The sequence below is a fragment of the Mus musculus genome, chromosome 3, assembly GCF_000001635.26.
Source record: "Mus musculus strain C57BL/6J chromosome 3, GRCm38.p6 C57BL/6J".
NCBI lineage: Eukaryota > Metazoa > Chordata > Mammalia > Rodentia > Muridae > Mus > Mus musculus.
In genome coordinates, this window is record NC_000069.6 from 152,336,680 (window position 1) to 152,363,310 (window position 26,631).

A 26,631-nucleotide genomic window follows, 5' to 3' on the forward strand; every position below is an offset into this window, starting at 1 on the left:
TAGACTCCTGACCCAAGGATGCAGCTCTCCATAATTCTGTGGCCATCAGTCACGTAAAGGCAACGCCCCAAGCCCCTCCACGGGTAGAGGACCTGACCATAGATGGAGTAGCCTCAAGACAGATCTCCATTTTAATGAGGCACCTAAAGGCCTAAAGGACTTAGCCAATTAAGCTCTCCTTTCCAGACACTCCTCCCTGCAAAACGTATTTAACCTCAGGCCTGCTCTGAGAAACTGGGGTACAGTTTTACTCATTGCCACTCTCCTCCATGACAATAAATGCCTTAAAACCATGGACTGTCTCTTCTCATTGGGATCCACTGTGGGGAGCAATGGAACTGAACAATGGCTCTTCCTCCAAAGAGCCTCGTCTAATCCCGCAGAAGGGCTCTCAGCACTCCCAGACACGGCCTCCACCAAGCCGAGCGAACTGTTGCCGAACAAACCAAGGACTCTATCCCTGCAGAACCCAGCCAGAGCTCCCCTCTCTTTTCTCCTTTGGCTCCAGGACTAGATCCAGCCCACAGGCCCCCACTCTATTCTTACCTCCTCCGTGGCCTCCAGCAGCACCTGGGGTGCCCAAGAGCCTAAGAACCAGATGGTCTCCGCCTCCAGTCTCCAGGCAGGCCAGGGGACCCCCAAGACAGTTCCGGCAGTTCCCGGGACCTCAGACTGTGCTCCCCCACCCCCGGAGTGGGGTTCAGAGGCTTCACATAGCCTGACACCCAACCGACCAGCAGGGGCCCCATGCTGGCGGTGCCGGAATGGGGTAAGCGCAGTTCCCTGAGCCCCAAGCAGACACGGAACACCCAATAACCCAACATACGTCACCATACCTGCCTAAGAAAGGAAACTATTTAAAGTACTGCAGTCCCCTGTGCTGTGTGAAAACCTCAGGGGCTGGGAAATGTAGCTAAGTAGCAGTAAGCCTGCTTAGCAAACTCTGGGTTTAAATCCGTAGCACCACAAAACAACAGCCTCAAGTGAACAAACATTACCGAACAATATAGAGGTATTATTCAAATTCAGCTCACTTTGACGTTTACCTGGGAGAGAGAATAATACCAAGACACAGGGAGAGCAAACACTCTAACTGCGTACGTCTTCAAGGAGAACTGTGATCTGCTGACTGTCTCGTCTGACATGTCGCCTCTGTCCAATCTTAAATCAATGAAACAGGAATTAATCAGCCACAGGGATTTCTGGGTGCTTTATCCATGAAAGATGCAAAGTTGAAGTCTTGCTGAGTATGGTGCTGTATGCCTTTGCTTCCAGTTTTTGGGAGGCAGATCTCCGTGAGTTTGAGGTCAGTGTGGTCTACACGGGGAGTTCCAGGCCAGACAGAGATACATACTGAGACCCTGTCTGGAAAGAAAAAAAAAAAAAGTAAAATGAGAGAACTGATTCGATTCCTCGGGTGCCCACAAGAGCAGCCGATACATAAATATAATAAAAGATGTTTAAATGAAACTAAATACTTAAACTAAAAATAAAACGTTTGCAGCTAATTATGCATGCAGGACACCGTAACGGAGCTGGAGCTGTGATTACCAAGTCAGCAAAGGAGAACTTGAGGTGTGTTTATACTCAGTCCTGACCAAAATTAGCCAGCTAGCTGACGAAAGGAGGGGAGAGTTCACCTTCAGATTCACTCATACATTTCCTTAGAAAGCTATAGGTTCTGCCAGCAAGCAGAATGAATGAGAACATCCTATAAGTACACGTGTCTATGAGGATTCCACGAGGAAAACCATTACTTTGTTAACTTAAAAAGAATTACGGGGGCTGGAGAGATGGCTCAGTGGGTAAGAGCACCCGACTGCTCTTCCAAAGGTCTGAAGTTCAAATCCCAGCAACCACATGGTGGCTCACAACCATCTGTAATGAGATCTGACGCCCTCTTCTGGTGTGTCTGAAGACAGCTACAGTGTACTTACATATAATAAATAAATCTAAAAAAAAAAAGAAATTAAAAAAAAAAAAAAGAATTACGGGTGGGGAGGGAGACATGAGGAGACCAACTGTCCTAATCCATTGGGTCTCGACCTTTCTAATGTGCTGCGACCCTTCAATACAGTCCCTCATATTTGGTTGTGGTGACCCCAACCAAAGTTATTTTCTTTGCTACTTCATAACTGTTAGGAATCACCATGTAGGTATCAGTGTGTTCCGATGGTCTTAGGCAACCCCTGTGACCTACCAGGGGGTCACCAGCCACGGGTATGGAACCACGGCTTTAGAGTCTGGGTACTTACAGAATTATGAGTTCTCTGTTGTTAGTGCACCCAGCTGCTCACAGAAGATGCATTTATAAAGTACAAATCCACTCACAACTGTGTGCATTCATAACTGAGAAATACCCTAGGGTAGAGAGAAGGGTCGGCAGTGCAGAGCACTGGCTGTTCAAGAGCCAGGGCTGATTCTCAGCACCAGCATGGTGGCTCACAGCCATTTATAACTCCAGTTCCAAGGAATTCCACACCCTCCTCTGGACTCCACGGACTGTCGTACCTGGTGCATGGGCATGCAAGCAAAACACTCATATATTTAAAGGAATAAAATAAAAAATACCAGTGACGAAGTGCTTATTTGAGCTTGGCACAGCACTTTGCTCAAAGAATCCGGACAAACCTTTACTTTTGAATTCTAGATACCTCGTTTCTTCTTACTGAAAATCACCAAGGAAACTGAATCTAAACATGATCGTCACTAGCTGACAAACTTCCACAGTAGGCGTTCCGGTTTCTTACAGAAGTATAATGAAAATAAACATGGAAGCAGTTTTATGACTATTCAAATTTGTAAAAGAAACCATAAAACATCACTGCAAATGACCTCACTCTTTGCATGCACCAAGCACTGGTTTATTAAAAGTGTCAATCACCGGAGTTTTCATTTTTAACATCCTGAAATTCTATTCTACAACTCTGACTCTAAGAGCAAGAAGTGAACTGCTACTGAGCCTATATGACACGAAGTGCGAATATACACAACTTAAAACTCTGAGGCTGTACACACACACACACACACACACACACACACTCGAGGGGTTCCATGCTGGCCAGGCAGGCCTGGAATCACTAGGTAACCGAGAACGACCCTGAATCTCTGATCCTTCTGCCTCCACCTGCCCCGTGCTAAGACCACGCATGCAACAACTCCTCTTGTTATCTGAGGAGATATTTCAATGGAATAAGTAGTCGTTACTGACAATAACCTGGTAACAATAATCGCCTGTGAGCTCTGTGTAAAACCAAGATGGCTAGTGGTCACGCCTATAATCCCATCACTAGGGAGGCTGAGGCAGGAGGATTACCACCAGCGGGAGCCCCCGCGTGGTCTCTGAAGTGAGTTCCAGACACGCAGTCTGTTGGGTTGCAGGGTGAGACGCTGGCCGAATAAAAACAATCATTCTAAAAACAAGATGTCTGGGCGGCTCCCAAAAGAGCAGGTGCTCAAGAATTCTGGTGAGCGGGCCACGGCTTCTCCGCAGCCGCCCCGTGACGGGCGTCATCAGCACCCAGGCAGCTGCTAAGGTCCCCGCCGCCCGCGCTGTCCCCGTCCCCGCTCACCGCCGTTCTCTCCGCTCTGCGGGCCCCGCGCTCCGAGCGGTGTGGTCCCCGGCCCGTCGCCCGCTCTGCCCCGCGCCCGCCAGCACCTGAGCCTCCTCGGTCTCCCAGCCGCAGCCCGCACCTAGCAGCCTCTGGCTGCGGGAGGCGGAGTTCTTCCGGGGTCACGACGCAAAGGTAAGGAAAGTGGAGGGGCCGCGGGCGGACTGCGTGAGGGGCTACGTGCGAGGCCGCTCCCGCCATGTTTGTTCAGGGCAGTGGGCTCTGGCTTAGCCTGCTGCTCAGTGGAGAATGGCAGCCCTTTATATAAATAAACCTTGTCAGAGGAGTTGGTAACTTCTTAGGACTATAGGACCGTTCAGAGAATCTGACTAAAACGATGGAGGTTTTTCCTATAAAAAATGGCCAGAGCTAAGGCGTGGTGGCACACGCCTTTAATCCCAGCACTCGGGAGGCAGAGGCAGGCGGATTTCTGAGTTCAAGGCCAGTCCGGTCTACAAAGTGAGTTCCAGGACAGCCAGGGCTACAGAGAAGCCCCGTCTCGAAAAACCAAAACAAACAAACAAACAAACAAACATTATTTATTAAAGTAAACATTACAAACACACACCGCACACAGGTGCACAGACGCACATGCACACCATTTTGAGGCCCAGAAACCCATCGTGGATCCCAAATTAAGAATTTCTGGGCTGGAAATGTAGGTCCTTGGTAGAGTTTATGCTGAGCATATGAGGCTGTTTAATTAATTCCTCCACCAAGCAACCAAGCAAGTTCTATCACAGCCCCTCAGCCCTCAAGTAAGTGAGGGTAACAGGCAGGATGAATGGACCATATATAAATGATGCATTATTATTATTTTAATTCTTTTATTTTTAATCTTCCACTAAATTTAGCAACCTAAGACTAGCAATGAAGTTAAGAATGAAGTATTCTAGATTGAGGGTTAAAAATCAACCATCAGAGCTGTGTGGTGGTGCATACCTTAAGCCCTCAGAAGGCAGAGATGGGCGGATCTCTGTGAGTCTGAGGCTAACTCTGATAGCCGAGGCTACACACAAAAATCCTATCTCCAAAAGCAAACAAAACAAAAAAAAAAAAAAAAGAAAAAATCAAACATTAAGGATCTGGCTCAGTTAAAAGCGCTCATCTCTCTTGTACAAGATTCCCACTATCCACAGCAGGCAGCTCACAACAGTCCAGAACTCTGGTTCCATGAGGATGGAATGTTCTCTGATGGCTTTGAAGGCTACCTGCACACTTACAAACATGTAAAATACATCGTCTCTCATCAAAGCAGCCATCACGCCTGTTTAAACACCTGCATCAGTTGCTGGCCCCAGCTGACAGTGTCCTGGAGTCGCCTCCCCAGCAAAGGCCAACCAAAGAGGACCTTGGTTCCTGAATGAGGTGGGGAGGTGACTTAGGACTCGGTGGGATATGCTTAGAGTTCTGACACAATCTCAAGAATTTCTGAAAAGGAGATTTTGCTCTGGTGTTGTGTGTATGTGTGTGTTTTGTTACTGTTTTCTAGAAATATATGTATATGTACATATATATATATGTATATATATATATTATATAAATACTTGTATGCATGCCTCTTATAAGCTTTACATATTTCTATATACTTATATATATTTCAAATATTTTCTTCTTCTTCTCCTTCTTCTTTTTTTTTTTTTTGAGACAGCATCTCTCTGCATAGCTCTGGCTGTTCTGGAACTCTCTTTGTAGATCAGGCTGGCCTTCAACTCACAGAGATCCACCTGCCTCTGCCTTCTGAGTTCGGGGTCTAAGAGCGTGTGCCACCACGCCGTGCTTTCACACATTCTCTCTTTGTGAGCGTGACTTCTGCTTATTCTGAGCCAAGGTCTTATGTATACCACACAGTTCTTGAACTCTCTACTTAGCCATGGGTGACTTTGAACTTCTGATCCTCCTGTCTCCAACTCTAGCGTGCTGGGATTACTGGGGGTTGATACCATGCCCTGTTGGGGTTTGGTCTTGTGCACTGTGCATTCAGATGCTGATTTCTGTGCCCAGAGATCTGGTTACAGTCCGGATGCTGGCATTATCATTACTCAACCACCTCCTGCATCGGTGCTGTGTAGAAAGATGCTCTCCAATTATCTCTGACCGGTTACTAAAGAGCTGGCCAGCATCTGGCTGGGCAGAGGAGATAGGAAGGGTGGACATTCAATCCCAGCCCAAGGGTCCCAGTGAGAGAGCAGCCGTGAGGACACATACGGAGCAGATAAGGGGGCGGGGACCTCAAACTGAAGGTCAAGGGCCTGTGGCTGGGAAGACGATCCCTTGGGCAGAATAGCTCAGAACCTCCCCTGCCTGGGCTTACAGCTTGCTAATATACGTAATAAATAGGTCATTGTGTTGATTATTTGGGAGTGAGAACGGAGACAGATAAGGCATCATTCTTAAATTACAGCCTACAGTGCCCAGAAAAGAAATCATGATTCCTGTCCCACCCTGCCCCTAGTGTTAGGGGTAGACTCTAGGACTTCACGCCAGGCAAGTTCTCTGCAACTGGGTTACATCCCTTGCTCAATTGTAAGTGTTTATTTCATTTTTTAAGCTTTTGTGTGTATTGGTTATTTTTTTCTATTGTCATGATGAAAGACTGTAATCAAGGACTTATAAAAGAAAGACTTTACTTGGGTGTTATGGTTGCAGATGTTCAAAGATGGCAGAGCACAGGTGGAGGCGACTGGAACGGTAGCTCAAGCTCACATGCTGAAGAGCAAGCAGCAAGTGGTGCAGTGCTAAGGGCTTGTGGCTTTTGGAACCTCTAAACCTATTCCAGGAAGCTCACACCTTCTCAGTCTCCGCAGACAGCCACCCACGGCATCGAGTATTCAAATGCCAAAGGCTTATGGGATATATCTTACTCAAACGGCCACAATGTGTGTGTGTGTGTGTACACGTGTGTGTGTGTGCATGTGCATGCGTGTGTGCCTGCTTGAATTTCTGTGTACCGCATGCGTGCAGGAACCTAAGGAGGCCAGAAAAGGGCATCAAATCTCTTAGACTTGGAATTACAAGTGTTTGTGAGCCGCCAAGTGGCTGCTGGGAAACTAACTCAGGTCCTCTACGGATTCTGGGAAACACTCTCAGCTGCTCTTCAAGAGCATCAAGTGCTCTTAATGGTTGAGGCATTTCTCTGGCCCTTCCTAGCTTATTTTAAAATTATTATTATTATTATTATTAAAATTGTGTGTGCGTGTATACACGTGTGTGTGTGCGTGCATGTAAGTGATAGTATCTTTGGAGGTCTGGGTATCAAAGGTGGTCAGCTCGCCTAGTCTAGTGATAAAGGGGTTTATAGGCTGCTCAACGTGGGAATTAAACTTGAACTTTCTACAAGAGTAATGTGCTTACACACACACACACACACACACACACACACACACACACACACTGTGTACATATGCAATATTAATAAATAGAGTTAGTACTTTTTCTTGTTTCCTGTCACTATTGTGTAATCAGCCTTACCACAATCCGACCACCTTACCTTTCTCTCTCTTTCTTTCTTTCTTTCTTTCTTTCTTTCTTTCTTTCTTTCTTTCTTTCTTTCTCTCTCTCTCTCTCTCTCTCTCTCTCTTTCTTTCTTTCTTTCTTTCTTTCTTTTTTTTCAAGACAGGGTTTCTCTGTGTAGCCCTGGCTGTCCTGGAACTCACTCTGTAGACCAGGCTGGCCTTGAACTCAGAAATCTACCCGCCTCTGCCTCTCAAGTGCTGGGATTAAAGGTGTGCGCCACCACTGCCCGGCCCTGCCTCAGAAACTTACTCACAGTCAACCCCCTGCCTCACACACTCACTCAGCGTCATCATGCTGCCTCACACAGTCACTTAGCGTCATCCCCCTGCCTTACACATTCATTCGTGGTCATCCCCCTGCCTCTGAAACTCAATCACAGTCATTCCCCTGCCTCAGAAACTCCCTCACAGTCATCCCCCTGCCTCAGAAACTTTTTTTTTTTTTTTTTGGTTTTTTAAGACAGGGTTTCTCTGTGTAGCCCTGGCTGTCCTGGAACTCACTCTGTAGACCAGGCTGGCCTTGAACTCAGAAATCTACCCGCCTCTGCCTCCCAAGTGCTGGGATTAAAGGTGTGCGCCACCACTGCCCGGCCACCTTAGCTTTCTTGCGTGATAGATTATGCCCTCTTATTTCATGGGCCAAAAATAAAATGGAAAAAAAATTTCTCTTAAATTGCTCCTGGTGATTCATGCCTTTAATCTCACAAGTCAGGAGGGAGAGCTCAAGGCTAGCCTGGGCTACATAACAAGACCCTGACTTAAAAACAAAACACAGTAGTTACAAAGCACTGGCTGCTCTTCTAAAGGAATTGTGTTCGATTCTTTGACCCCATAGGTGACTCACAACCATCAATAACTCTAGTCTTGGGACCCAAGACCTTCTTCTGGCTTCCTAGGGCACCGGTTATTAAGATTATACACAGACATATATGTAGACAAAGCACCCATACAAATCAATCAATCAGTCAATCAATCAATCCTCCAAAAATAAACCCCACCTTTACAGTAAAAGTGCACACTGAGGACCTCTGTCTTCTGGGCAGCTCGTGGCGGCTGCCATCTTGAAATCAGAAAGCAGTAGTTAGCAGCATGAACCCTCACATCCTGTGCCCGTTAGCATTTCCCCATGGACACAATGGCGGGCACCCAGGCTTATGCAGCACCTCCTATCTCTGAGGGTATAAATGTAGTTAACAATGCTGGAGGCATGGGAGAGACTCATTGTTGGTATAGCTACCCTTAAGTGGTCTATGCTTGAATGACCCCCAATTAAAACACTTATTTGGCCTGATGTTGTTATATCTGGGTAAATAAAAATGAATTTCCTGGGGAAAACCATTCAATAAAAATTGAAAGCCGGGTGTGGTGGCACACGCCTTTAATCCCAGCACTCGGGAGGCAGAGGCAGGTGGATTTCTAAGTTCGAGGGCAGCCTGGTCTACAAAGTGAGTTCCAGATCAACCAGGGCTATACAGTGAAACCCTGTCTCGAAAAAAAAAAATGACAATATTACTGATTTGGATATCAGTGAAAGCAAACGAGCAATATCTGGAGTAGGCCGAGGGTAGAGTGGTGGTAACCATGGGGCCTCCCACACAGCTTCATTCCCTTGCGCCAAGCCCCAGACAGCAAGGAGTATCATGGTTAACATCCTCTGATTCCACTAGCAGAATAATTAGAAGCCCTCAGATTAGTCGCCTGCTTCTGATGGAGACTGGCATTTTGCACAATATTTAGATACATGCTCCCAACCAACTTTGGGGTTAATCATATAGACATGTCTTACTCTGTAATCCAGGCTAGCCTCAAACTCACAATCCTGCCACAGCCTCCCAAGTGCTGGCTTTACCGGGGTACACCACCATGCCCAGCTGACAAACTTTTTCAGCTTTGCAGTTTGAATTCACATATTATAAAATCAAACAGTGAGGGGCTAAAAAGATGACTCCTGGTTAGGACCACTGGCTGCTCTTCCAGAGGACACTGGTTCAATCCCCAGCACCCAGAAGGCAGTTTAGTTCACAGTTGTTTGTAACTCCAGATACAATGGATCCGACATCTTCACTGAGATATGCATGCAGGCAAAACACCAATGCATATAATAGAAATAATTGGAAAAATATTAAAAAGTGAATGTAACAGTCACATAAGTGGAAGGTTTTTTTTTTTTTTCCTATTGCTCTAAGTACCAAGAAGATCTCAAGGTTTCAGTAACTATTTCATTTGATCTTGATTTAACCTAGTGGAAAATGGTAGAGATTAATTTCTTCTTTGTATATATGGCAAAGAGAAATGCATTTGCTTCCAGAAAATGTAGGTCTTAAAGGAGTTATTAGAAAAGCAAGGTTTAGGACTAGCCTCACACTGCAGCCCAGACTGGCTTCGAAGTTACCGCAATCCTCCTGCCCCAGCCTTGAGCTAGCCACTTCATATTGCAAACTTCAGACCTTTCTGAGGCTTTCCGTACTGCGGAGTTTATAATGCACCGCGACGAGACCTTGGGAAGCTGTCTTGTGACTGCAGAGGGTGGGAGAATAGGAATAAAAGCAGAAATGCGGCCGAAGTGGTGTACACGTCAGCTCAGGTTGCCTGTCTAGCACAGGCCTAGCGGAGAACCGAGGCCAGGCCCGAGGCCCCGCCCCGGGGCGTGTCTCCCCAAGGTCCCGCCCCCAGACGCCCGCAGCGGCCGCGGAGACACCGGAAGGAGCGGCGGCTGCCGAGGGAAGCGTCGGGCAGCGGTCGGGTTCTGCGGGCCGCGCTGCGGAACCGTTTTGCGGCCCTGCGGATCCGAGCGCTCAGGCTCCGAGGAGGAGTGCGCTGGGCGGCGGGCTGAGGTGAGCGCGGCGGACGGGCGGGCGGGCGTGCGGCGGCGGCGGGCCGGAGGGAGGGCGGGCGCGGCCGGGCTGAGGCTCGCCCCGGCGCGCGGCCCGGGCGGCTCGGTGGTCAGGGATCCGGGTCGGGGGGCGCGACCTGTGCGCGCCGCCCCGTTATTCATTGCTACGAACGGGAAAACCGAGGTGTCACCGTCCCAGTGGCGTGTCTTCGGCCGACGCAGCGTTTGGGTCGAGTCCAGTCGTAGCGTCTGTCGGTCGCAGCTTTTGTTCGGGTCACATTTCCACGGTGTGAGTGCTTTCCCAAGCGCTCAAGCATTTTTCAAATACAAAATGCTCCTCGTCGGAAAATTCGTCATGTTGACCTGTTAGGCAATGTGATTGATTTGATTGCCTTAGGGGCTTTGCACACAACTGAAGATTAGGGTTTACATTCTGTCGGAATCAGTATTAGGCCTGCGAAATGGAGCCAGGGGCTGACATCCTGGCTGGAGCAGAGTCTAACTAAACTGAAGACGCGTTTTACCAAAGGTCTCGAGACTTAGTGCTTAATGTAGAATTCTAGAATGTTCTCTCTCTCTCTCTCTCTCTTTTTTCTTCTTTAAATTTTTTCGAGACAGTCCAATGTCTGGCCTCCCAAGTCCTGATCCTCCTGCCTCCATCTCCCAAGTTGCTGGGATTCCAAATGTATTGCCACCATGTCATGCCAGATATTTTTTTGTTTGATCTGACAATTTTTTTCTTTACGAAAAACCTGTTACCAAAGATAATGAGAGTCAGGGTAGACTGCTCAAGCCTAGAGATGCCTTTGGCAGAAGATAACATTTGGAAGGTGGAGGAAGGTAGAGAAGGACTTCCAGGCTAGCCTAGGCTACAGGAGCCCCCATTTCAAAGCAAGCAAGCAAGCAAGCAAGCAAACCAAAGAGGCAGGGGAGGGGAGGGAGAGGGAGAGAATGAGACCATTTCTCCGAGTGTCTTCTGTGGTTGAGGGTGCAGTTGTATCTTATGGAAAGGTCAGAGCAAATCCGATGATTGCAGCAGGCTATTTGATCTTATGAATGCTGGCAGTGAGTTTGTACTGTTAATATAAGTATGGAAGAATGAAAATTTTATAACTTGTTTCAGTAACTTATACTATGCCGATAGTTTTGTTATTTCATTTACTTTGGCAAGATGAGAAAAACTACACAAATATACATGGGGGCTATATTTATGATTGCATGCTATTTTTTTTTTTTTTTTTTGGTTTTTCGAGACAGGGTTTCTCTGTGTAGCCCTGGCTGTCCTGGCACTCACTTTGTAGACCAGGCTGGCCTTGAACCCAGAAATCCGCCTGCCTCTGCCTCCCGAGTGCTGGGATTAAAGGCGTGTGCCACCACGCCCGGCTTGCATGCTATTTTTTGATCTGCATTGCCAGTTTTCAGTTACTTTCCTTTTTAGTTCATGTAGTATATGAATAAGCAAATCTCTCCACATAGTTGCAGCAAGTAGGTGATTTGCTGTTTTCAGGATCCTTTCACTTACAAAATCTTACTTGATTCTGTTCCTGTCCTCTGACGAATGCCAAATAGCCTTTTCCCAAGTCAGAGTTTCAAGCTTGTGTAAGGATCAGCCTTTCCTTCTGAAACAATATTGCCAAACCAGCCTGTACTAGAAATTAGAATTCAGGTGGATTAAGGCTGAGCCAGGTCGTGGTGATATGCACCCCTTTAATCCTAGCACTTGGGAGGCAGAGGCGGTCTTAACCTCTGTACATTCCAGGCCAGCCTGGTCTACAGCGAGAGTTGACAGCCATGGCTACACACACAAACCCTGTCTCAATCAGTCAATCAAGCAACCAAGTGGAATAAAGATTATAAAATTATGAGAGACTTAAATGCAGCGTTTTAAAAGCTTGAGTTTTTTTTTTTTTTTTTTTTTTCTTTTTCTTTTTTTGAGACATGCTGGCCTTGAAATTGCTTGCGGCTCAGGATGACCTTGAATCCCTCTGGACTTGCACCATCTCCTGTGCTGGGACTGTAGTGCTTACCAACCTGCTGGTGCAAGAGTCTGTGCTGCAAGAAAATGACGTAAAATGCTCAATGATGTCTAAGAGGGGAAATGTGGATTATTTGAAAAAATAAAGAGATGAGGGGATAGTATTGCCCAGATGGGCCTGGAACCTCACTTTTTCCTATTCTAGCCTCCTCGGTGGCTGGGCCCACAGTACCACATCTGCTCCAGATCTGTTCCCTCAGTATAGGTGCAGTTCTAAAGCTGTTAAAAGTCTACATTGGGGTTTCAGGAGCATGTTGGTAGTAGAACAAAGAATTTGAGGTGAGTACAGTTGGTTTATCTTTCTATAAGAAGATTCACGGGGCTGGAGAGATGGCGCAGTGTTTAAGAGGGCTTACCAAGGTCCTGAATTAAATTTCTAGCTCAAGTAGGTAGCTTGAACACCTTTATCTGGTTTCCATGGACACAAGCAAACACACATACACATAAAATAATACAAATAAAGCACCCGTAGGGCACATGAATTTTGTGCAGTGTGGTGTCTGTATGTGTAATGAGAACTCATATTTAAGAGACAGTGCATTTGTGTTACTTCAGAGAGTAGGTAGGTCAGTAACCTGTTGAAGGCAAGGCTCTCCTAATAAGAGGAGTGGCCCATAGGGCTGTAGCGATGTGGGAGAGCACTTAGTATGCACAAGGCCCCGACTCTGCTCCCCAGAACTACGGGGTGGGAACCGAATGCAACATGTTTTCTAAAACTCTACAGTTGAGTAGGGTCTTTGCTGTGGGTTAGCCCGGGGCCTGTGCATGCTAGGCAAGCACCTGTAACCCCCTAGCTGATTCTTTGCTTTTTATTCTGAAACTAGCCTCACTGTGGTATCTTTACCTCCAGAGGGCAGAGGGCAGAGGGCAGAGGGCAGGGGCAGAGGGCAGGGGCAGAGGGCAGAGGGCAGAGGGCAGGGGCAGAGCAGCAGATCGTGAACTCACTTTGTAGCCTTGAATTTGTTACTTTTTTTCCTTTCCTTTTTTTTTTTTTTTTTTTCTTTTTGGTTATTTTGATGGAGTCTCATAAAGGCAAGGCAGAAACTTGCTGTGTAGCCCAGGCTAGCCTGGAACTTGCTGTGTAGCCCAGGCTAGCCTGGAACTTGTGATCCTTCTCTCTCCACTTCTGAATAGCTGGGATTATTGGCTTGGACCACCAGTTCTGGCAGATGGAGTCTTTTTGCTTGTTTGTTTTTAATAGAAGTACATATGGTGAGAACCTTATGGGTATTATAAAATCCTTCAGGCCTAATTCTCTTGAGAACCTTATACTTATTCTAGGATATATACTCTTGTTTTTTTTTTTTTTTGTTTGTTTTTTTTTTTTTTTGTTTTTTGAGACAAGAGTCGCACTATGTCCTGGTCACTGTAGACCAGGGGTCTGCCTGCCTGGCCTCTGGAGGTAAAGGTGTGTGGTGCTGCTCCCTGTCTTGCTTCTTCCTTCTTTAGTTCCTGTACTTAAAGTACATTTAAACCCTCTCCTAAAACACTCCAGATGTGATTCATAATAAATAAATGATAGGAAGGTCTTTTGGAGGTTTAGCTGACGGAGACAATCCCCCTCCCCCTCCTCCTCCTCCCATACAGAGTGAATTCCTAGGGAGGTGAGACCCTGAGGCTGGAAGATTAACTTGGGTAGCTTTAGGTTCGACTGAATTTTGACAGCTTAAACCCCTTTAAATGAACGTGAATTGATTGTACAAACGCATTACTGGAGTCCTGTGTGATTTCAGTGTGTACATACTGGGACAGCATCCTTTCTGAGGCTTCTCTGTAGTGTCTCTTGAACTCAGACCTTGTGGTAACAATATGGGTGTGGGTGCTATTCCATAAACTGTGAGGAAGGGAGTATAGCCCCTAAGGAGTGAGCAACCAAGGGCTTAAAGCTGCAAACTGTAGAGAAATGTCCCTTAGTGCAGCTGGGCATGGTGTTTTCTACTTACCCTGTCCTTGCTCACTGTGACTGCTTCAGAAATGCTCCCTTGTGAGGAACAGGCAAGTTCCTGACGTGCTAGGGAACTTAGGAGAGAAGCAAGGTGTTGAGGTACCTGGAAGCTGTACTACAGCTATCACTAAGATCCGAGGTAGGTTCAAAGGGTATTGTGGCTCGGTATCAGTGGTGTTAGCCCATGCTCTCATTCAGTAATCCTGGTGTGACAGAACTGAGCTGAGAAGTGGTAAAAAGACACAGCTTGGCAGTAGAAGGGAAGGAGAGGGTCGAAGGGCAATGAAGTTAGGAAGCCTCTGCCACTGGCTTCCAAGTTATTTCAGGAGAATGAAGGAACAGCAGAGTAGGTCGGGGTGGAGAGGTGATGGTTGGTACTGTCAGTCTGCTTTCAGGGCTTGTAGCAACCCTGAAGTAGTGAGCCAGTGAGGCTGTGGTACTCATGGGAGGTAAACAAGACTGGATGGTTACAATTGGTTATGAAATCCCAAAGAAGGCACTTTGAATAGGTTTGGTGGAAGCATTACTCAATGACTTAAAAGGCTTATTTGCCCATTCATTCATTTTGAGACAAGGTCTCCCTGCGTGGTCTCAGAGTGGCCTTGAACTAACAGTCTTTGGCATCCACCTCCAGGGCAGCGATTACAGGTGTGTACTAACACTCCTGGCAGTGTGTATTCCTTCACGATCGCTAATGTTATCTTCAATGAACAAATAGAAAGGCTCAACCATTTTCTTTATAGTGGCTGTCACTGGAATATGGTGGTTGCATTTGCTTTTCTGTCTGTACCTGTCTGAACAAGTTGTTTATTTGTGGTGATATTGGGGAAGGAACCTACAGTCTCATGGATGCTGGGAAGACACAGGACCACTGGGCTGCACTCTCTAGACTTCATGGCTGTCCTTTTTGTTTCTGTCTCCATGTGTCACTCTGTAATCCAGACTGCTGTCACAATGGTGGAGCTTCCTTGTCTCTCTAATGGAATTACAGCCGTGGGCTGGGCTGCTGTGTTGCTGCAGTGGCTGTCCTTGTCCTTGGTCTTGTTTGATGTAAGACTTAAGGCTCAGATTACTTGAGGATTTTATTAGACCTCTGGCAAATTTGTTAACCCTTTCATGTTTTCTCTCCCATAGTTGTTATGATTAGTTCAACTAGATAAACTAAAACTGACCATGACGTTCCACTTACTGGGCAGATTTTTAAGAAATTTCTTTTTAAGATTATCATAAATTATATCATTTTCCCTTTCCCTTTCCTCCCACCAAACCTTCCTATATAGCCTTCCTTGATCTCTTAAATTTCCTGCCTCCCCCCCCCCCTCTCTCTCTCTCTCAAGTCAGGGTTTCTCTGTGTAGCCCTGGCTGTCCTGGAACTCGCTCTGTAGACCAGGCTGGCCTCGAACTCACAGATTCACCAGCTTCTGCCTCTGCAGAGATTGAAGGCGAGCACTACCATACCTGGCTTCATGAGCAGGTTTTTCATTAATTGTTTTTACATGCATGCATGCATACATACATATTCCTAAATAGAACCTGCCGAATGGGAATGGATATAGTGTTACCCCTACGTATGTTTCCAGAGCTCACCATCTGGTATTGAACAGCCAGTTGACCAGCTTTTCTCTGGGGAAGATTATTTCTCAGGTTCTCAGCATTTCTTAGTTGCCCGGAGTTCTTTTTGCAGTTTTGAGGCCTTGTGGGCTTTCTCCAGTCTACTCTAGGATATCTATAGTTGCTGTCCTTACTCAGCTCATGTTTGGGCAGTTGTGCTGGTGAGACATTACGGGGACAGCTTCTGGTGTTACTAGGAGAAACAATCTCAACTGTAAACCTTGATCTCCTGGCTCGGCCACTCCTCCCTCCTCTTCTGCAGTGCTCTCTGAACCTTAGGTGCTGCAGGTGTTTGTCCACTGGGGCCTGGATTCACAGCTCTGCATTCGATTGGCTGTAGTTTTCTGTAATGGTCTCTATTGCAGAGAGACGTTTCCTTGATGAGGGGTGAGGACTACATTTTATCTGTGGGTGTAAGGAAAGCTATCTACATCATAGTTAGGAATTAGGCTGTTTTAGTAACGTGATGGTTGTAGGTTCAGACTTCAGTAGGTTGAGGTAGATGGTGGAGCATTACCATCTGTAATTGGGTCCGATGACCTCTTCTGATGTGTCTGAAAACGGCAACAATTTACTCACATACATAAAATAAATAAATCTTTAAAAAAGAAAAAGAAAAGATGGTCAAGAATTTGCCTCTGGGGCTATGCATGGTGATGTATGTATGCCTTAAACCCAGCTCCTGGCAGGCAGAGAGACCTTTGGATATCTGAGTACAGGGCCAATCTTATCTACATAGTGAGTTCCAGACCAGCAAAGACAGCATAGTGAGATCCTGTCTCTAAAACCAAAACCTAAACAAAACTATCAGTGGCAAAAAGGATTTGTCTTTGAAAACAGTAGCATAGCAGATGGTTTTAAGTTAAGAATGCCTCATCCTGAGGGAAGCCCTCTGCTTCACCACTGGAGATGCTGCTCCGTGCATCTCACATGAAGCACAGAATCTATACGCGCACTATTATCCAATAGGGTATACATAGGAAGCAATAGGTTAGCAACATCATTTGGCCAAGTAGAATATGTTGCCCCAACATAATGATCGTTCTATCCACGAGTTCAGCTCTTCGTGTCCCGAGAGGTGCTGGATAAAGCTCATCAAGACAGCTTTAAACCATCTAATGCCCTGGAGAGGTCACTCAGGGTTACCTGCCTTTTCTGCCCTTCCAGAGGACGGAGGTTCAGGTCCCAGTGGTGCAGTGGAGTATAACTGCAGCTCTATGAGAACTGACACCCATGGAGGCCTCCATCAGCACCTGCACACACTGGTATACATTTACACAATACACATTAAAAATAGAATAGGCCTAGTTAGAATGGAGGGAACGACAGCATGTAAATGCCTGAAGTTTGTCCAGCAGGGGCTTGAGGAGTGAAGAGCTAGGACTGCGGAATGAGAGAAGGTCTGTGCTCAGCTGTGCATCTGGAGATTAGTGCTAGAGCGTATAAAGAGCCCAGCATTAAACACTTTCCAGTCATCCAATAAACTACGGGCAAATGAACAGGCAGTTCTCAACAGGAGAACTACAGATGGCCAATAAATATTTGAAGGAAATATTCAACATGAACATGCTGAGCTACCAGGGAGATGACACTTAAAACTGCCTTTAGATTGCTAACAGTCAGAGTGCCTGTCATCAACAACACAGGGAACCATTGCTGGGAAGAATGTGGAGAGAGGGACACTGCCAGTGGGGATGTAAACTGGCGTAGCCACTGGGGCAATGGGTATGGACGCTCTTCAGCCGTCTGTCAGACAGAGTGTGCAGCTGCTGCACTCGCGGGTCTGCACCTAAGGGAGTCTAAGTCATGCAGGGACTTGCTCTCTGTGATTCCTGCTGTCCTACTCACAGATGTCAGTATGGAACCACCCTCCATGCCCATCAACAAATAAAGAAAATGTGGCGTATATATGCAATGGGGTTTTGTTCATCTGTAAAAAAAGATGAGATTATGTCATTTGTAGAAAATGGATGGAACTAGAGATCATGTTAAATATAATAAGCCAGATTCAGAAAGGCAAATACCACATTTTCTGTCATATGTAGGTTTTATATAAAACTTGAAATGGGTTTTAGTTAAAGCCACATTTACCAAGGTCCTTCATTTGGTAGATGGTCTGTTATATGCTTACACTGGGAAGATAAAAGAAGCTAAGAGGATTTGAAACTGTGGAGGTTGAAAGTGCAGGAGAAGGCTGAGCTGGCCCTGTCCTCTTCCTCAGTTTCCTGTTTGTGTGTGCTACACGTGCTTTTAAACAATTCTTTGTTTTTAAAAAATCTTTTGTGTGGAGAGAAAATTGTTTTGTGGTGCAAAAGAGGTCTTCCCTTACTTGTTAGTGCGTAGACATTGTTACAGCCCCTTTGGAAAAGAATCTTGCAAAATGGATTTAAGAGGCAGCTCTTGCAGGCTGGGTACCTGCTCCCTGCTAGAGCTCTGGGTTTCAGTCTCTCTACACACAAAGCAACAAAACTCAGGCCTTATAAAGTTATATTTACAAGGGTTCTTTTGTATCTGTGTGTGTACATGTGTGTACATGTGTACATGTGGTGATCAGCGTTGGAGGGTGAGTGTCTTCTGCTTTATGTATTTGTTTTGTAAAGATTGAGCTGGCTGGGGGGGGCACACTGGCTGGAGGGGGGCACACTGGAGACAGAGGCAGAAGAATCTCTGTGTTCAAGGCCAGCCTGGCTTACATAGCGGGTTCCAGCCCAGCCAAAACTGCATAATGAAACCTTGTCCCAAAACACAAACAAAAAATTGATTTATTTTTGTTTTATGATTATGAATGCATGTATATATGTGTATCATATGTATTCCTGGTTCATGGAGTGACCAGAGGGATGCATAGGATTCCCTGAAAAATGCGTTAATTGGCAGATGCTGGGAACTGAACTTGGGCCTTCTGGAAGAGCAGGCAGTGTTCTTAAATGTTGAGCCGTCTCTCCAGTGCTCCCTGACCCCTCATTGGTTATCTTCCCCTTCCCCTTCTTCCCCTTCCCCTTCTTCCCCTTCCCCTTCCCCTTCTTCCCCTTCTTCCCCTTCTTCCCCTTCCCCTTCTTCCCCTTCTTCCCCTTCTTTCCCTTCTTCCCCTTCCCCTTCTTCTCTCCCCTTCCCCTTCCCCTTCCCCTTCCCCTTCTTCCCTCCCCTTCCCCTTCCCCTCCCTTTTTTGAAGACTTCCCTTTGAGATCTCAGAGGCAATACCAAATACCTTCGTATTTACTTAGTATGGGGAAGATTGTTATGCCTCATTGCTGAGGCGCTGCCAGCTGAGTGCTTTGTCATCTCTGTTTATCAGTCTTTGAGCTGTGGTTGGTGGCAGCACACAGCCATGACAGGCTTTGAGGATGAGTGATGTTTCCTTCCTCCAGCCTCTGGGTCTTGCTTGTTCTTGTCATGTCCCAGCTGTGCACTCATTGGAGCTGGGAGTGAGTATGTAGTTACCGTTCCTGCCACTTTCCAGAGATTGGTTACTGTCTCGTTCTCTCTTCTGGGAGACCGTACCTTGGGAGCTTTAACCACCCTGAGCTTCCTGTCTAACTCACCTTTCTGCTCTGAGGCCTACAGTCTCTCCAGGCTCAGCTGGGCCAGTCACAGTGCTTTATCCATTTTAATTTTGTTGGAGTCACTGTTCTGTTCTGTAATGCAAAAGACCATTGCTTTGTATGTTTTGTTTGTTTACATTTTGAGTTACTTAAGGTGAAAGGGTAATTGAACCCAGCTCTTCCCTCTTGACTGGCAGTACATGTACTTGGGTACAAAAAGGAGAGGAGAGATGAGAAAAGGGTGAAAAAGATTGCCAGACATTTTCTTAAAAACATGAATAAGAACATTAACAAGTGTTTAAATTGAACTTCTACAGTGTCATTTAGTTACTATTTTTCAAATGTTAAAAATTACTATTATTATTCAAATCTGCATATTTGTATGTGTATGTGAGTATAGGCAACATGTACCCACAGTGGATGTGTGCAAGTCTCCTTTTCCTCCTCATTGAGACAGGTTCTCTCTGGTTGGCAAGACGCTACTGCTGCAGACAGCAGATAAAATTGAACTGTAGAACAGGGAGGTGTAAAGCTAGTACTCACCTGGATGCTTTGTCCTTACTGGTTTCCTCTGTAGGTTTCTGTGTGTGCTGGTGAAGGAGAAACAGTCGCCACTCTTACCCAGCTGTGAACTGTGCAAGCGACCTTAACAGCTGTCCTGGCAGGACATGCCCACTGGTGAAGCTGCAGTGTGTGCGCATACCAACCACTTTCTGACTACTTGATTTAAGGATTGTCCCACAAGATAAACTCATATTTGGTACCATTGCCGGGACAAATAACCTCTTGCTAGATAGGTCATAGACTGGGAGGGAGAACCTGCCATCTGCTAAAGGACATAGTCTTAAACTGACTCGTAATAACTAAAGTGTTACACCCATAGATTGATATACCTCTTTTTTTGTTTGTTTGGTTGGTTGGTTTTGAGATAAAGATTCTTTGTGTAGCCCTGGTGGTCCTGTAATTCACTCTGCAGACCAGGTGGGCCTTGAATTCATAGAGTTCTGCTCCTGAGTGCTGGGATTAAAGGGTGTGTCCCCACCACCAGGCTGATGATGGGTCTCTTAATCCTCATCAGAGAAGCTTTCATTTCTAGGATACCCACACTGTTAAAGGGATGGAGAATACGGGAGTGCAGAGTGCTCTGCCCACATCGGGTGTCTGTATCACACCCTCCTCCCAAGGCTCTGGGGACACGTGGACTAGGCAGTGGTGCGTGACCGAAAGGAAAGCCCTGGAGAGCAGAGCAGTGGTGATGACACCATGCACAGAAGCTTCAGCACATCCGGCTTAGGCCGGACCAGACCCCAGCACAGAGGGGGAGGTGAGCAAGAAGTCTGCTCCGGGCCCAGGCGCTACTGCACTTGATAGTTGCTAGTGGAGGCTGAGTCAAGTTACGTTTTTGAGCGTAGTCCCAGGTTAACCATTCTCCAGTGGAAGGTCACACATCCAAGAATATATAGGCAACACAATTGCATTTGATTGGTATTAAAATAAAAGACACAAATTTTGGTGGGTAGGAAAGGAGAGGTGGATTTGGGGAAGAGTTGAGGAAGGGAGAAAATAATGATCAAAGATGTGTGAAATTCTCAAAGAACTATTAAGTCAGGTGTGTGGAACACACTTTTAATCCCAGCACTTGGAAGGCAAAGGCAGGTGGATCTTGATGAGTTTGAAGCCCATCTGATCTACATAATGAGTCCCAGGACAGCCAGAGCTCCCTGGTGAGACCCTGTCTCAAAAAACAGGCAAACAAAACAAGCCTGTGATGTTGTGCATCGTCATTTCCAGCACTTGGGAGGCAGAGACCAGAGGGTCTTTTATGAGTTTAGGCCAGTCTGGTCTACTCAGTGACTTCCAGGGCAGCCAAACTACACAGTGAAACTTTGTCTCAAATCAATCTACCCATCGATCAGTCAGTCATGAAAATTTATTTATTCCACCGGCTGCAGGTGTGTCTGAACATTTTTGGCAGGGAGAGCATGTATATTCCTTATTTTATCTTTTCTTTAGCCAGTTTTAGCTTGTTAAGATTTTGTAATTAAGTTTTGGGTCACCTTTTCTGTAGGTTTTGCCTGATTTGAAAAGCCTTGAGAAAGAGAAGGAAAACTGTAAGAAAATGACGACTTTTCGAAATCATTGTCCACATTTGGATTCAGTTGGTGAAATAACGAAAGAGGACTTGATACAGAAATCTCTCGTAAGTTCTATAGTAGTCACCCCTGAAATTGCTGCGCTCACTTTCCTCTTAAATACACATCTAAGTCAATTAGTAGGGCACTCTGTGTCATGTGTAAAAATGTATGTTGTTACAGGGAATTGTGTGTGTCTGACACACTGACACAGCAAATGTCTCTTGTGTTTATTTTCCCAGGGCGCTTGTCAGGACTGTAAAGTCAGAGGACCAAACCTGTGGGCGTGCCTGGAGGTATATGTGTGGGGGGTGTGTGTGTGTGTCTGTGTGTTTTCCTGAAAGTTTTCAGTTGAAAATTTAATTTTATACATATTAATAACAATTTTTGATGTATAAAATAATTTTACATGAGTATACTTTTAAAGCATACTAACTAAAAACTGAAAGTTCAAACTTTGGATGGATTTTAATGGAAGTATGCTTAGAGCTTTTAGTAAACCACTCAGGTATGTCTGCATTTATCTTCTATTGGAGGTGAGATAACATTCAGTTTGAAATACTTAATCTGGTCTTTGTGCTTAATACCTTTTAATTATGTTATCTGACTATACAAAGTAATTCAATAATTGAATTAGAACATAAAATCAAAACTTGAGTGTCAATACTCTCTAGTACTGATTGTAAACAGAGTGCCTATGATAAAGTCCTCCATCTTGCATACTTCTTATAGAATAGGTGCTCCTATGTTGGCTGCGGGGAGTCGCAAGTGGACCACAGCACCATACACTCGCAGGTAGGTGTGGAATTATTGCATACATGGCAGTGCTTGGTGCTGGGGACTGGGTCCCGGGCCATGTGTGTGCCACGCATGCATTGTGTCACTGAGGACTTGTAGGACAAGAGAATCAGTGTAGCATTAATTCAGGCTGTGTCTGGAGTGGGTGAGGGGTTTGTGATCTGGTCTGGCTGTGTAGCCTGGCCTAGAATCTGGGTTCCTCCTCCCTGTGTCTCTTACATGTTACTGTACAGATATGTGGCACCACACCAAGCTAGAATTTTTGCCTTTTAGAAAATATATAAGATAATACTTCGCTTATTCTCAGCGAAAGGTAGGGAGGGAACTGCTAAGAAAATCTGTATTGATACATGATTATAACTGAGTATTGATAAAGGAAGTCTGAATACATGTGTGTGGAGATTATCGGTGTAGTATCAGGTTATGGAGGTTGAAGTTAGTGTAGATGCATAGATTTTTGTTTTTAAATTTTAGTTAAAAGATTGTTTTTTAAGTTAGTGTGGGAAGCGTGTGTGTAGCACAGCATGCCCGTGTGGAGGTGAGTGGACGACTCTGGGGAGCTGGTTCTGGGCTTCCACCGTGGGCTGTAGGTCTGAACTCAGGTTGTCAGGCTGTGCCAAGTGCTTTTTCCTGCTGAGCCATCTTGCTGGCCCAGTGTGGCTGCCTGGCTGACTTCCGTGTGTTCCAACTCTTAATCCTCTCCTGGCTGTTCACATCACTGACTGGAGTGCAGATGTCCATCACTCCACGGTGTGGTCCTTCCCTCCCCCGTGACTGATGTGAACCTTGAAAAGTGTTTTGTAGACCTTTCATGTTTCTCAGATGGATGGTGTTTTAAGGTACCCAGTGATAGTCTGTAGCATCCAGTCCCAGCCAGGTTTCCTCAGGAGAATGTAGCCTAAATCTCTGAAGCCCTAAGGCAGCACTGTACACAGTTCTTCCCTGTACATCTGAAGAGGTGCTTTCTATGGGCATCCTTCAGAAAACTGAGCAGCTAGTCAGCATGTGTATTCTGTAGGGCTCAGCCCTGTGCAGAAGGCTATCAATCTATATGAGAGCTTATTTATTTATTTATCTATTTATTTTTACTGTTGCTTGAGTTGTATTTTGCTTCAGTTTAAATAATGCATATTCTTTTGCAGTTCTGTTTTCCTGCAGTTAAATACCCTGAAAAAGTCTCCTGTGGTGCAGACTGGGCTTGGCTTTTCTATGTAGCAGAGGCTGATCTTGAATGCATGATCCTTGGGCCTGCTAGGGTTGCAGGGATGCCATCGTCCTGACTGTTGTCTTGTATTCTTGTCCTCAAACTGCAGAGCTGAGGAGCCTTACACTGCTACAGCTATCATTGTCCTGTGAATGAGGGGACAGACAGTGGGGTAACTGGTAGACTCGGTGTTGGTACTATCCAAGGTTTTATAGTTGCTCTAGAGAACTTTTTGATGTGTTCATGTGTGCCCCACAGTAGCTCTTCTGAGTACATTATTTTTTGTCAAAGGCTGCAGTTCATGATGAGGGCCTCTGCAGAAATGTTTTCAAGACTATCTAATGGCGGCTCCCTTTTCCTCCTGTGAAACTCTGTAGGAGACAAAGCATTATCTAACTGTGAACCTCACCACTCTTCGAGTATGGTGTTATGCTTGCAGCAAAGAAGTATTTTTGGATAGAAAATTAGGAACTCCTCCTTCATTACCTCATGTAAGACAGCCTCAACAAACACAAGAAAACAGTGTCCAGGTAATATCATTTAGGTCATAAATGTTCAGAAGATAATTTCAGAGTTTGTTATGTGGTTGGGAATACAAGTACCCTACCTTTCCTGTACTTTAGAAAGCTTATCTGTGTGCTCAGGTGCAGCACTCAGTCTTGCTTTGTTCTTGCATAGCACAGAATGAATGGGAGGCCAGTGTGGGATTCAAGGTGAAAAACACCTGTATCGTGTATAAGCTTTTTAGGGAACTGTTGGAAGGGACATGTCATACCACGTACAGAGATTTTTGTTAATAACCCTTGTCTTCTTGGTGAAACATTATCTACCCCTGCAGAGTACCTACATTCAAGTTCCTTAAAAAAAAAGATATTATAAACATTAGTTCATAACGTAGGAAGTTTCTGTAGGTTTTTTGTAAACACTCTTTCTGTAAATCTAAGTCTAGGAAGGTGGTGGGACTTCTATGGCCTGTGCAAATATAGCCCCTTTCCTGTTCCCTCTCCTCAGCGCCCTGTCAACCCCGAGAACCTGGACACCCTACAACTTAGCATCAGTGTTAACCTAGCCCTGTGCTCAGGAGACTTAAACCCTCGTGCAGAGATGGCTGATGCTCGTTTATAGAAGCCTTAGGTCGTGTGGACGTGTGTGAAGCAGTAACTCATACAGAGAAGCTGGGCTGTCTGTGGATGAGCATATCTCTCACATCCTTTGTTGCTGTAGGAGTTAGAGACTGGGAAAGATCAGGCATGGTACTAAGTTAGATAAAGTTAGTTCTTGGGCTTAAATGCAGAAATGTCACTTTTGGGGGGAAATTTTTTCATTATTTTTAGAAAGTGTTTTGGGGACTGGAAAGGCGACTGAGGTTAAGAGTACACACTGCTCTTGCAGAGGACCTGAGTTTGGTTCCCAGCACCCACACTGGGTGAGCGAGCACCACCTCTGGCTCCAGCTCCGAGACCTGCTGCCTCGGCCTTCTGCAGCCGTGCACACATGTATCTTTACATAGATCCACATAGCCAAAACTACCAAAACCTAAATGTAAACTTTATAATAATTGCCAATGGCACACATTCTTTATGTGTAAGTGCAGGCGCCTTAGGAACCCAGGGAGCCTTCAGACCCCTATGCGCCGGGGTGGCAGCAGCTGAGAAAGAACAACCTGATGTAGGTGCTGGAGTAGAATTCGGGTCCCCGCATGCTCTCGGCACTAAGCCAGCGTCCTAGCCCTGCTGTTACGGTTGTTTTCTGAGCAGAGTTTCATGTAGCTCAGGCTGCCCTCTAACCTTTTACCAACCAGGACTGGACTTGAGCTGATCTTTTTGCCTGAGTGCTGGGGTTACAAACACGTGCCACTATGCTGGCCAGTTTCTGTTGTTACGGTAATATCTTTCAATATTCAATATGTGGTGTAAATGTTATGTAAGTTAAAATTAAAGTGTGTTTTGATAGCATAAGGATTTATTCGAGTTTGTTTTCTTTTTATTATTAAGGATTTTAAAATTCCCAGTAATCCAGCATTGAAAACCCCCATGGTTGCTGTGTCTGAAGATCTGGATATAGAAGTGGAAGAGGAAGACGAGCTGAAGGCTAGAGGTGGGCTCTTCTGTCAGTGCTCCTCTCTGCGGCCCTGCCCATTTGACTAGGAAGCTGCATAATGAGTAGTTCAAAACAGATGAGAGATGATAATTAAGGACAGAGCCCACAGACGTGATCTTGTAGACCAGCGTTTGCAGTAATTGCAAACTTGATTTGTCTGGTGTCACTTTGTCACAGCTGGACTCTCCCTTGTCTTCTGGGAGCCTTTAGCCGTTGACCTATTTTTGGGTTCTCACCTGCCAGGGAAGGGTTGCTAGGGTGATGTGAAGTCGGTACCTTGGCAGACTGCACGTCTTACCCAGCGCTGAGGAGGCTGAGGTCAGAGGTTAGCTTACACTGCTCTTATTTTACCTGCATCTATAAAAAGAAACGAAAAGAAAGGAAGACAAGAGTAAGGGGGCGGCATTATTTGGAAAAGGAGCCAGGCGGTTCCAGGGCTCCTCTTGACCTAGTCACTCAGAACTTTGAACTTCCACACTAGGAGGCAGTGGGACAGGATTTCCTGGTTTTTTTTTTTTTTTTTTTTTTTTTTGGTTGGTTTTTCGAGACAGGGTTTCTCTGTAGCCCTGGCTGTCCTGGAACTCACTCTGTAGACCAGGCTGGCCTTGAACTCAGAAATCTGCCTGCCTCTGCCTCCTGAGTGCTGGGATTAAAGGCGTGTGCTACCACGCCCAGCTGGTTTTCCTGTTCTCAAGGCTCACAGTACTTAATGTAAACTCTGAATGTTCCGCTAGTTGTTGGGACACAGGACCTGTGTGCATATTAGACAAGCACCCTTCTACTGAGCTGCAGTAGGGTTTTTTTAAGTTTATTTTTTAGGTTTTTTTGTTGTTGTTTTTCTTTGAAACAGAATTTCTCTATTACATACTTATAGCTGTCTTGGAACTTGCTGTGTAGACCAGACTGACTTTAAGCTCACAGAGATCTACTTGCCTCTGCTTCCCCAGTGATGGGATTAAAAGCGTGCGCCAAGGGGCTGGAGAGGCGGCTCAGCGGGTAAGAGCACCAACTGCCCTTCCCTGTCCTGAGATCAATTCCCAGCAAGCACATGGTGGCTCACCACCATCTGTAATGGGATCTGATGCCCTCTTATGGTGTGTCTGAAGAAAATTACAGTGTATTTATATACATTAAGTAAAAATAAATACATAAATAAATCTTTAAAAAAGTGTGCACCACCACACCTTGCTTATAATTCTAGTTTTGAGATATTTGTCATTGTTTCTATTTTGTTGTGTTGGGAGTTGTCAGTCTCTGTTTTCTCTCTTAATGATAGAGCAAACTGAGAAAAATAGAGTGCCAACC

General features: G+C 45.7%; 2 protein-coding genes across 10 annotated transcripts in view; one reads left to right on the top strand and one right to left on the bottom strand.

Annotated features, from left to right (window-relative positions):
- The window catches only part of Miga1 (mitoguardin 1), a 66,978-nt gene extending 63,221 nt beyond the window's left edge, over positions 1-3,757 (bottom strand). For 2 of the 4 annotated variants that reach the window (NM_001162375.1, NM_174868.4), the window contains exons 1-2: positions 3,573-3,728; positions 1,047-1,365 (exon numbers count right to left, since the gene is read on the bottom strand). In NM_001162375.1, coding sequence (NP_001155847.1) covers positions 1,047-1,145 — 99 coding nt within the window. In that variant the 5' untranslated portion in view covers positions 1,146-1,365; positions 3,573-3,728. Of the gene's footprint in view, positions 1-1,046; positions 1,366-3,572 lie in introns of all 4 variants that reach the window. The other 2 variants (XR_001783676.2, XM_011240070.3) reach the window with 2 other exon arrangements.
- Positions 3,758-9,504: 5,747 nt separating this feature from the next.
- Usp33 (ubiquitin specific peptidase 33) overlaps positions 9,505-26,631 on the top strand; it is a 47,434-nt gene continuing 30,307 nt past the window's right edge. For 4 of the 6 annotated variants that reach the window (NM_133247.3, NM_001355666.1, NM_001252486.1 and 1 more), the window contains exons 1-6: positions 9,799-9,960; positions 21,161-21,292; positions 21,467-21,520; positions 21,957-22,019; positions 23,604-23,756; positions 25,221-25,323. In NM_133247.3, coding sequence (NP_573510.2) covers positions 21,212-21,292; positions 21,467-21,520; positions 21,957-22,019; positions 23,604-23,756; positions 25,221-25,323 — 454 coding nt within the window. In that variant the 5' untranslated portion in view covers positions 9,799-9,960; positions 21,161-21,211. Of the gene's footprint in view, positions 9,961-19,669; positions 19,786-21,160; positions 21,293-21,466; positions 21,521-21,956; positions 22,020-23,603; positions 23,757-25,220; positions 25,324-26,631 lie in introns of all 6 variants that reach the window. The other 2 variants (XM_030252443.1, XM_030252444.1) reach the window with 2 other exon arrangements.